A 12,178-nucleotide genomic window follows, 5' to 3' on the forward strand; every position below is an offset into this window, starting at 1 on the left:
CCCCCCCGCCGGCTGCGAGAGCTCCCCCCGTGCTGGCGAACCGCGGGCCCAGGGAGAGCTGAGACGGGTGGGGTGGGGGGGTCGGTTGCTATGACAACATTTTTTTTTTCTTTTTATAGAAATGGATTTTTTTTGTTTATTTATTTCGGTTTAGGAAAACTGAAACAATTAGGATGGAGAAAGAATATATCCTTTTTCTCTGTTTTGCCAAGAGAAAACCCAGGCGGGATGCAAAGGCGGGTGGCACGGATGCAGGTGTGTGCAAGTGGCCACGAACTGGTGGCTCCTTGAGCTTGTATCCCCAACCCCACTATTTATATAGCTATCCCGAGTACAGCTGTACGCTTTGTAAAATAAAACCCAACATACAAATTATATATATATATAACCCCCCCAAATTATTCACCTAGATTTCTCACACTACGTTTTCAAGTCTGACTGCAAGGGGACACAGACCTGAACTCTGTTACAGAGTACTGAGGTTTACTACTTGCAAACCTAGTTTGTTGATGGGATTATTTTTTTTTTTTTTTTTTTTTTTTAATAGGAATGTCAAAAAGCTGAGTCAGCCATACCACTGCTATTAAGATCCTAAAACTTCTTCCTCCTTAAGGATTTCTTACCCCTACTCTATGCAGTCAGATGAATATGAGTTGTTTGTTCTGGCAGAGGGACAGACAGTCTGTTTTCCCCTACATGTATACAACTGATTTCAAGTCACCAGTGTTCTAGCTGGTGATAAAAGAGCTATCTTAAGCTTTTCACAGAACACAGTGACACTGTTAAATCGGCACAGCATTTTGATTAGCAGAAAGATGAGAGCCATACAGCTTAATGAGAAAAATGGGCAAAATCCCTTCTGTACTTAAAACTCCGGTTTCAAAGCAAATAGGTGGCCATATTTTTCACTAAGTTACAACTTTTCACCTTACTACTGATTCAAGGCTATTCAGCGTCAGCAATAGCCTACACTATTTGAGTAGAGAAGAAAAACTCCTTTCAGGCCTCTTGTGATTAGAGCTTCTCCTGCGGGTGCAGCCCACGGCCTTGGTGACTTGAAGGACACAGAGGCTCTGATAACTCTTCCTTCAGGAGCTTTGAGGCTTGCCCTTGGGGTGCATGTTCCTTTTCTAGCACTCTGGTCCTTGAAAGCAGAAGCCAGTGGTTTGTCTGCTCTGTCCTTAGAGATAAGATGGATGTCTGAGGTTCTTCTGCAGCTTACGCATTCCCTTGCATATACATGTCTCTTATCTCATCCTTCCCCAAAGTAGCAGCCCAGGAAGGCTGAGTTTGCCTTGGCCTTGGCCTTCTCCAAGAGCATTTTCTCAGTTTTGGGACAGAAGTGAGCCTGGGACCCTTTGCTGAACTTTCCATTCTGGTTATTAAGTGATCTTTTGATCGTCTGTGACAGCGTGTCCTTTGTCAGGGTACTTCTAGTAGCTGCTATTGGAGGCTGATCCTAAGCCTAAATGCCTTCTAAGGCCTAAAGCTTCCTGGTAACTTCCAGACTAAATTTATATATAATACATTTATGCCCATTTGTTCAAGGGCCAAGATGGTCTTTGAAGTGAAATTGGTTTCTCCCTCCCGAGGTTTAAATCTTTACTGTGTTTGTCAAGAGCAGTCTTCTCACATTAGAGATACCAATAGGAGAGAAATATATTTACTAGCTGACATCTTAGTGGAAGTGGTTGCAGCACTTTGGAATTCATCGTTTGCAGATGCTGTGACCCCACAGTGGTGTTTCTAGGATTGCTTTACAATGCCAAGTGGCCTCAGGCTGCACTCTATGTGGTGGCATCCTATCACAGTGCTATCCTGACGGAATTGCTATTGCAGCTGGCAAAAATCACAAAGCGATGCAGAGATGGGCATATCAGCCTCCTTACATTAATTCAGACGTCCTTGCATTTAGACTGCTTCATGTGCTTATTCTCCTGATACTGGGCTGTACTAGTGAAAACTACACACAGAGGAACTTGAGAGATGCTTAAATTATAGTTGACCCTACTCTAACCTATGACTTTCTCTGAAGCGAAGAATTTGGTCTGGTATGTCCTTGGAGACAAAATCTCAGGGGATCTCGGCTTGATAGGTAGGCTGGGTTAAATGTGATTATCCATGCTGCTTGCGCCAAGCAGGACTGTTCCCAACCAGCCAGTCCTGTTCACACACCCGTACAGCGTTCTGGGTGTATTTAATGGACTATGCAATAACTTAAAAATCACACCAGGGGATGGAAAGGCAAGCAATACTTAAAAGCAGAAAAAGGAATAGAGTGACCTTGTTCTCGTGCAAAAAGCAAGCAGAAATAAATGACTTGTGCTAACAGAAATCAAGTTTGTATTTCCAGAAACTGTGGCCGAGTATCTGTATGCCATGGTCTGGCTGTGAGGAGCAGAGTACATTCTGCACTGTTAGTGGGGTTTGACTAGACCAGTGACTCCAGTGAGGTGACAGAAGAAGTGCTAAGCTTAGTTTAACACAATCTGCAGAAGCAGCTCTGCACAGTTGCTATAACACTCTGTTAAACTAGGCTAAACTCTGAATACTGCTATAGTCACTGCTTTTGGAACCACTCTGGATTCAGTCTGTCAGAATGTTCTTTACAAAATACGTAAACTCATTTAAAATCATCTAGTTTCCTGAAAGCTACTCAATGTGGGTGAAAAAGGCCAACAGAGTTCCCTCTTGCCTGCTGGTGGAGTAAACATACGGATCGCTTATCTGCAGTAACACTGGCCACAATTTTATTTATTTTTGAAATCATATTTATGAACACCTTCTTGATTCATAATGACTTTTCAAATATGGGCATTTATATGTATTACTTCTTAGGAAAGATCAGTTTCTGAAAGTGTATTTTTTTAACTCATTATTTTTTTAAAAAAATCTTGAAGCTGACTTCAAGGGGAAAACCCTCCCCCCCTTCCCCCCCATCACCCCAAACAATTCCCCTTGTATCACTTCACCTGTTGGGAAACTAGTGAATTTAGGGGTTTGAAAGTAACCTGGGCAGGATTTCCCACCTGTCACACGGCAACATACTCTCCTAACACAACTCTAAACTGTCTGGCTGATCAGTGGACCTCAACGGTTGATGATTCAGTGAATGACAATTTCTCTCAGAATCAACACCCCAACAAAATTTTAGGGTGAAGAGATTGTTATCAGTGAAATATAAAAGAAGAGCAGGGAACTATCACAGCATTCCATTGTTTTTCAACAGAATGTTTCACTTTCTTAGTTTGAAACAGCTTTGTTTAAAAAGTGAGCTGTGTTTTTTTGGGGGGGGGTTGGTTGGTTTGTTGTTTGGGTTTTTGTTTGTTTGGGGTTTTTTGGGGGGGTGTTTGTGGGGTGCTTTTTGTTGTTGTTTTTTTTTTTTTTTTTTTTTTTTTTTTTTTTTTTAAGGGGTGGGTGGGTTTATGGTCAAGTGAAATATTCCAGGTCTATCTGAAGTCATATTTCTAAAGAAATTTGGAAAAACTGTTTCCTTGCCTTGGGGAACTGATTTCTTCTTCCTGTCCTGACCTGTGAAAGCTAGTGGAGATTACTTTGACATAATTTCAACGTGTTTCCTGCAGAAAGAAAAGTGCTTGTCCTGGAGTTTTTGGCTGAAGTCCAGCACATAAAATTGAAGTTCATCTTCCCAAATCCTCTCTGCAACTCTGCTTGGATAAAGCCTTCTTCCACTCCCTGTACAAACTGTTTTGCTGCTATTTTAGTAGCTTCAGAGCTCTACCACTAGCATCCATCTTAAAGGATGAGCAAAGTGACCCTTTCAGTCTTTTGCCTAATTCATGCTGACTGTTCTGCCATTAGTTAGCTAATGATTTGTGAAATATTTAGTGATATACCTTGTGGTCTTCAGCTGAACAGTCCTCTCTAAGTGTTAGTAATAACGGTGACACATACCAAGTCACCGTTGCATTTCCTCATGCATTTCTTCTATTTAAGCATGTTAAGTGGTTAAAGACTTCTCCTGCATGTCGAAACTTTTAGTTTTTGGCAGCATTAATACAACCATACAAGCAGAGCTTCCTCTTGTAGGCTTTCCTCCTGCCAGCCGTTACCATTCACACCAGCAAACTCATCAGCTGCACACAGGCTAAATTTTGCAGCATACCACAGTGTACCCTGAGGTCTTGATTTTTTTTTTTTTTTTTCCCTCTTCATCCACCCAGAGCAGGGTCACAGGGGAACCAGGGAGTGGAAAATGCTTGTGTGCAAGTCGCTTTTCCCCCAGCATAGCCCTGGGACCTGATCAGGGCTCACCCCTGTGCCCAAAACCAAAATGTTCCTACATACATTAGCCTAACCGCAACTAGGGACATAATTGGGATTATTCATGTTACACCAACCGGGAGGATTGGAGCTCTGCTGCGTGTGAGATCATATACACAAAGCCAACACAGAGCTCCCACTGATTTTGGAAAAGCCTGGATGTAACATGATGTCCTTACTACTGAGAGCTGGAATGAAAGAGATGTAGAGAAACCATTAGAAATCCATGAGCACCAGAGTACCTTGCAGCTTCGGAGTATCTCCCTAAGGACCTAAACGCAGCAGCTTGGCGCAGGTGATTCCGGAAATAGGCTGGGTTCAGAAAAATGCTCCTTTAAAAGATAAGAGAGATAGACAACTTTAAATTTCTAATTCTTAAATCATTAAAAGCTACCAATAATCAAAGTGATTAAGACACGTGCTGTATACACTTATTTTATATAACTCAACACTCTATGTCTCAAATGTAATATGAACTATCACTTTCTCTTGACAGATGTGATATATGAACAAGCGTTATTAAAATTTTTATTGAGGTTATATTATAAATGCAGTTTCATTAGGGTTTTGTGCATTGTTCTAGAAAAAAGTTCCTGTGGCAATATTCTATATTGTCTTTAGCTTGTAGATAACATGAGCAAAAACGCTACAGTACAACTTCTTGTTAACCCCTAGCCCCACAAACATGAGTGGCAGTTGTCTGACCCATCTACCTGGAAAAACTGTGCATCTAGAATGTATTTTAATGTTAACTTGAAAGATTTTGAAATACTTTCTGTACAAGTGATAGGTGCTACGTGGGTGGACCTTTGGCATGTTTCTTAGACCCTTAACTGATGAAGTTCCAGGTGTAACAAATTACAGGCTTTAAGTCAATATCAGAAAAAGATGAAAGGGTAAAAACAGTGTAAGCTAAGCAATTAGATTGGCAGGCAGGGTAGCCTTCTGATGTGAGCAGGGGGAGGGCAAGAGTGACAGCTCCTTCTACATCTAGTTAGTTCCTCTTGTGAGATCTCCAGCAAGTGACCGGCTTCTCTGATCAGCACTTCTAGTGTTTGGAGAAAAGGTACACATAGCATCTTCTAGGATGCAATGACTAATATTTTTCATTACATACATGTTTTACAATGTATTGAATATACAATGTTTACGACATCAACAAAGAGGTTAACGCTAGATTGTGTTACAAAGAAAACCTGCAAAATTGCCTTTTGTTTCCTCAAAGTTTTGAGTATCATGTTAGCATTAAAAACTACTGCTCTTGTACTTTCAGTCTACTAATAACTACAGGACTGATCCTCTTCATAACCAAACAATTTATTAAAGTTTATTCATTGTCTTGAAAGAGTGACATAAATATATATGTAAACATGTTCAGATATAAATTCACATTTATGGAAATACCCAGTGCCTTTGAGAAGACCAATAACTGCCTTTTCTGTATGTATTCAGCACTCAGGGATTCTATGTCTGTGGCCTTCAGAAGGAGCTTTCAAAATAAGTTAAAACCCCAAAATATCTCCAAGATGCCATAGGCTGATAAATCAAATTAACTCTGCGGGCAGGCGCTTTCTCCAAGGTACACAGAAGGTGGCCTAAAGCTCTGAATGGTTACATCTACATTTGCAAGTAATTAGATATATAAGGACTGAACCAATAGATGAGAGAAGCTAACATTGAAGTGCCTACATCTATATTGTAGACAGCTTGGCTTTTACTTCAGATTAGATTTAGTCTGTTCCCTTAAACGAAACGTCCCTGTGCGTGTTGCTCAAAGCTCCCTTGAAGGTCAGCCGTTGATTTGGATTCCTGTGCCTTCATTACGTGCTACTAGCATTTTGTGCACAGCTCATGCAGAACATGCAGGAAGTTTTCTCTGAAATTATTCTAGTTTGTGAGTGCCAAAATTGCTCCGCGAATGGTCTAGCATGCAGAAGACGGAGAAAATTGGGTAAAGCGCATCACAGTCTCACTATTGAGCCAAACTAAAACTCCAAGGTAGATGTAACCAGTGACATTTCTCTTCTGGCACAGGAAAGCTTTACTCGTATGAGCCGAGCTGCTCTGTGCTCTGGAGGTGCAGGTCTGCTGAAGACCATCCTAAGGTGATGGTACAGGAACTAGGAAGCCTCTCAGAACCATGCTTTCCCACTCTAACAGTTGAAAAAAATGCTCAGAAAACTGTATTGAGAGAAAGCATTACCCTGCAGGACCTCCCTCTCTGGGAAGAAGTTGTGTGGGGGGGAAAAAAGTGAAAAATTTTATCATGTAACGTAAGGCATTACTGGAGGAAGTGCAGACCTTAGTGACTGGGGGCACATCTAAATACTGAAGTAAAATACAGTGTATGAAATGGCATGGGATGTTAAAAATGAGTTGCTCTTAATGAGGGGAATGAATCATTCTCATCAGTACGGAAAAGATGCTGCCAACAGCAAGCACTGCAGTTCTCAGCCAGACGAGGTTCAGATCTGAAGTTTAGACAATACTGATGGTCACCAAAACTTAATTTAACCAAAACAAAATCATCAAAACATCAAATACTATCAGCATTTAATGATTTGACCAAAACAGTAATACCTTACGCAGATGACAACTGGTACTTCTGCAAGCTATTTTAAAGGAGGTTATTGCTGCTGTAAACTGTAGTCAACAGCTGATAATAGTAATATTGATTCTTCCCCCCCCTTCTCCAAGTCATTGGTTCTACCATAGCCAAGCAATAGCACTATGAGGGGAAAAAATTAAAAAATCAATAATTCCCTGGTAGTTAGCAACACATTTTCTGTAAGTCTTTGAGCAGGATGTGCTGCGATAGGCCTGTAATAAATATAGAGCTGTGGCAGATTTTCATAGAATTAGATATCAGCTTTCCATTTTCCATCTTGATTTTTTGCTAGTCTCAAAAAGATCAACTGCTTCTCTCGATCTATAAATTCTATATGGAAAAATATTATAGCATGCCCTAATAGCTTGAGCAAATATCAGAAAGCTACCTTTGACTCCTGGCGGTTTGGTTTGATGTTGCTAGGCTCTCTGTAGTGTATACACTAGAAATAATTCCTGCTATATTATACTCTACCCAAAAGTAGCTTTTTGCTATGCTGTTTCAGCTCCGGTTTAGTAGTCTGTGTGCGGAGCAGTGATAATTTAATGCCAGGTGTGCACTAAAACTGTGCAGAGCTACCCTCTTGGCTTTTAAATCTGACTCTGATGTGTTTCAGGTGATTTTAGTGAAAAGGAAAAAAACCCCAAAACCTGAATGAAAATAGGAAGCAAAGGAATCATACAAACAAAGGTTAAGAGGAAAACCCTAATTCCAGGAAGTTCTACTTCAAATAGGAGCAGATGGGGGACCCATCTGGCCAGGCAGCAATGTGCCAGGCTGTGCATACTGAGAACAAGTCCATGCTCCAAGATCCACCTCCAGCCATGAGCAGTCTTGATACTAGGCTGGTTAATCCAGTAATTAATTAGGAGAGATGTGTTTCAAGAGGGAGGCTTGAAAGAAGAATTCGAAAGGGAAGAAGGTCGTGGACACACCGGCTGCAACAGTCTGAACAATCTCTGTATGTGGGGATTTGTGCCATGAGCAGAAGCATCATCGGTCCTCTGGTCTTTTTGCTCATGTGCCTCTCATGGGAGCTTCAGGTAGAAAAAGGAGATTCGACAGGAAATGTCTGAAAATGGATAGCTCTTATTTTGCACAGAGGAAACTTCTAATCCGCAAAACTGCAAATAAAGTCACTACATCTGAAGATTAAAACTTGTGTTCTTGCCAGGTTTTGCCCTCATCTGTCAAACGACTAGGCTAAAGTAAACTTGAAATAGATTTTCATTTATTTTTCATCTTCACTGTAATCCAAAGACTGCCCTGTTAAAAGCCTTCCGTAAATCATTTGGTCAGTTTTTCTCAACAAAACAGTCCTTAAGTAATGCCGTATATCAGCCTCTTTTTTGACGTTTTCATTTTTTCATCTTGACATCTTCTCTTAAAAATAATACAGTGTTTGTCCTATTATCTTTTTTCAGACTGTGAGGAGGGGGGAAGAAGTCATCAACTCTCTCCCCATCGTAGCAATTGGAGTATGCGAATCAGAAACGCGCACGTTAGTCTGTGGGTTTCTCTCCAAGTTTTTCTTTCAGTCTTAATGCCCAGTGTCAAGAAAACAGGTGTGACAAGAAACTCGGATTGCTACATCAAAACTGGCTGCTAGAAATCACATTGCCTGTTCTCTAAGGTGCACATTCTCTATCAGATTCCTCCCCAAATGCAACGGGGATTTAACTCTAATCTGACTGACATGAAAAAGTGCCTCTGCTACTATCCACCACATCATTTGTGTTTGGCCTTTGTAGGCCACGAAAAACTCAATGAGATGGTTCTATAGATGAAACAAGTGAAAAAATGCACTTTACCACTAAAGAGGATAAACTTTTTTTTTTTTTTCTTCTAGTACTGTGTGTAAAAGCTAGTTTGTTCGTAGAGGTGCATGCAGTTATTTCTTTAATTTGAGCGGCAGAAACTTTTTCTTTTTCTTAGGTGTCCGTGCTTTCCCGCGATACAGTGTGGTCTTCTGTACAAATGTGTCAATTATAATTGACTCAATTAGAGAGGAATTAGGTGATTTATCAGAAGTGAAAATTCAGTGCTAAAGTAATATGTGCCTCTATGCAGAGGAATGTAAATCTTGCATGGGTAGGTGTGTCAGGGTGCTGTGCTGGCACGTCCACGTGTTGCTGGTGTGGAGTGACTCTACAGATGTAGTTGCTGAGGTGTCTTCACAACATTAAACATAATGTCAGGGCAAGTAATGTGTCAGCTAGTATCCGGCAGAACCATGTTGCTACAGACATACCGTGTGTTCTCTTCAGTGGATACTGTCAATCAGTACAGCCGATGATCCAGCCCCAATATATGTACAGATGAACCTGACAAATTTTGTACCATTATATTGAACCTCAACTGTCTTCTTTTTCCTTGTTTCATCTATATGGCAAGTAGCTTATTATCTTCAATGTAGTACTAGTCTTACATCTGTTTGAGTCTGCCGAGCTCTGTTCTGTGATCCCAAGGGCTGGTTTAAGAGTTCGACTCTAGTAGAGGCAGTCAAAATCCTGAAACTCAAAATTCCGAACCCTGTGGTAGCCAGAAATCAGCCTCAACATATTTTCCTGCAATTTGCATGTGCTGCTATGTTACTCAATTTTACTTGAGGATCTCGTGGCTGTATGTTTGCTTGCAGCCAACTTTGTATTCTAAACCACTTCTCCTCCCAGTGCTGTTGTAGGGAACGAATAGGGATGTGTCTTGGATACACAAAAGCTTGCAGGCTTCCTTCTCTGTGTGAGAGTTTACCAAAGCTGACATCCTGAAGAGGAAAAAAACCCACCTCCCTGTTGAAACAAGCTGGTGGAAATATTTGGTAGGCTTGTGAAAGCAGGCATGCAGAAGCACTTTGTCCCAGAGGACAAGAGTGCAGTGGTTTCAGTGCTAGTGGGCATGAATAATTAAAGGGAGAAAGAGGGTATCTGTGATGAGGAGAGCCACCTGAAGGGACACGTGAGGGAGGGAGGTAGGGCCTGCTTCCCAAGCTTGGCTTCAGTGTCTTGGTGGCTGGACAGGTTCAGCCCCCTTGCTCCATGGGGAGTTTCCTTTCTATTGCCACCACATGCCTGGCTGCGACTGTGCCCACCTTGCCCTGCACTTGGGGAGCTATTTCCCTGTCGCGAGCGCTCTGATCCCTGAGGGAAGAAGCCCTCCCTTCCCTGGCCACTCTTTTTGAAGAAGTGACATGCAAAAGTAGGTAACTTCTGTGTTTAAAAAAAAAAAAAAAAAAAGTAAAAGCCAGAGGACAAATATGTCAGGACCACTTGGTAGATGTAGCTACAAGACTAGCTATACTGAATATTGCTTATCAAGGCAAATTCAGCAGAGTTCAGAACGAGTCTCTTTGTAATCTGATAAATCATTAGGAATCCTTTCTAATATAGTTGTCATCACTGAGCCAAATAAGCAAGCAGCCAGAGACAGAAAAGCTTCTATCAAACTTAGGTGGATCAAGGAACAGGACAAAAATCCTCTTACACTTGATGTCTTTGTGCAGCTGGATTTTTTGTACAAACAATCAGAAATAAATACAGTTATGGCATCTACAGGCAAGGGCCTCCAGTGCACAGAAGAAACTATCTCATGAAGTTTTCATATCTAAACAGACAGGAAGGGAGGAAGTGTGGGTTCCCAAAAAAGGTTTCACACAACGCCTTTTCTCTGTCAGTAAAGTGAAATATAACTGCTATGCTAAAAGATTTTGCAGCAGCAATTTGCTTTGAATTGCAAGCATAAGACGAATGTGCTGTACAGGTCTCGATTCCTCAGCTGTGAAGGTGGTAAAAAGGAGAATGTTCTCTGGTCCAGAACAAAAAGATATTTAGAAAGATCTTGTTTCAAAGCTCCCAAAACATCTTAACACAAATGGAGATACTCTGCATTCCCTGTCTTGTTTGCATGATGTACTGCCCACTCACTTTCCAGCTGTACAAGTACCTCTTTCTTGACCACCAAATTTTTGATGTCATTAGAACTGTTGTTATTATCTCAGCTCTTGTAAAACAGTTCAGTGTTGCTAGACTTTTCCTTCTACAAGGAACTGTATTTCTTCTAGGGCATACTTTTTTTTTTTTCCTCTCCAAATATGCCTTTCCTTAATAGGATCCCACCACACATTGTGTAGATAAATGTTTTTGTAATGTAGCATCATCAAAGTCAAGGGGATTATAGCCTTTGACCTCAATGGGGGAACTCTCAGCCTGCAAAATAGGAATTATGTCACTGATATATCAACCTGGAAATAACATATGATTCAGAGCTGAGAATCAGAATCTAGAGGAAATGCTTCTCATTCAAAAAGTAATATAAAGTTGAAGTACATAGAAATATTTGAAATGCTGCGTGAGAAGGAATTATTTTTTTAAAGGTACTTCTGGTTTATATTATCCAGAGCATCTCAATGGAATAGCCTTGTATTAATAATATCTCATCTATTATGTATATTGCGATATACCTAACACAATTGCTGAAGTAATTAGGTGCTGCTAATTCTTCTCTTTCTTTTTCTTTCCTCTCTGAGCAGGTAAAGAGATTAGGAGACCAGTTTAGAACAAAGTATACATCACACTACAGAATTCCCACAGATTAGCAGCATCAGCATTAAGTTTCTAATTTTTCTACTTTTACCTAAAAATCTGTGCTGCTCTTGAGCTCTTCTTCTATTCTGTCTCCATTTTAATGCCCACTGACTGCACTGTATCATAGCATCATTGCATTATTTATTTTTGATTGTTTAATATTTCACCAGAATTCTATTCTTCAACTTACTTTAATATAGTCCTTTTTTAAAGATGCAAAATAAGGAAGTTAGGGAATGAAGAAGTAGATGAGTTTTGAATTTTTAGTTTGAAAGTTCTGAATTAATCTGGATTAAAGAGTCCTGACTTATCTTGTCTATAATACACTGACCAAGTTTTGAGATGCCTTTTTGTCTGACAGATATTGCATAAAGCTTGATTATTAATAATTATTTTAAACCTTTTGTGTTTGAAAAGACACTGGGAAAAATGGAGAGGATTTAGAATTAAATCCGTGAGGCTTCAGCTGTTTTAGATTTTTTCCCCACTGTGCCTCCATAAGAGATTCCCTCTGTTAACTCATCACTAAAGCAATCGTGTACTACTTAACAGAGGTGCTATTTTCTACTTCATGTGTCTCCCTATGAATTGTGCAAGAGGCATTAGAGAGCCTTGCCTTCCACCAAACACATAAAAAGGCATAGCAGAAAAAGCTTTACTGATTTATAACATTCTCTATGCATTGCTTTTCGGAGGGAGGGAGAGA

At 40.5% G+C, this 12,178-nt stretch overlaps 1 protein-coding gene across 1 annotated transcript in view; it reads right to left on the reverse strand.

Moving 5' to 3' along the window:
* SPATA16 (spermatogenesis associated 16) overlaps window positions 1–12,178 on the reverse strand; it is a 97,690-nt gene that overhangs the window by 49,594 nt on the left and 35,918 nt on the right. Inside the window, 1 exon segment of the mRNA XM_026854959.1 lies at window positions 4,527–4,616. Coding sequence (XP_026710760.1) covers window positions 4,527–4,616 — 90 coding nt within the window.

This window comes from Athene cunicularia, assembly GCF_003259725.1.
Source record: "Athene cunicularia isolate RWA chromosome 9 unlocalized genomic scaffold, athCun1 chr9_part1, whole genome shotgun sequence".
Lineage (NCBI taxonomy): Eukaryota > Metazoa > Chordata > Aves > Strigiformes > Strigidae > Athene > Athene cunicularia.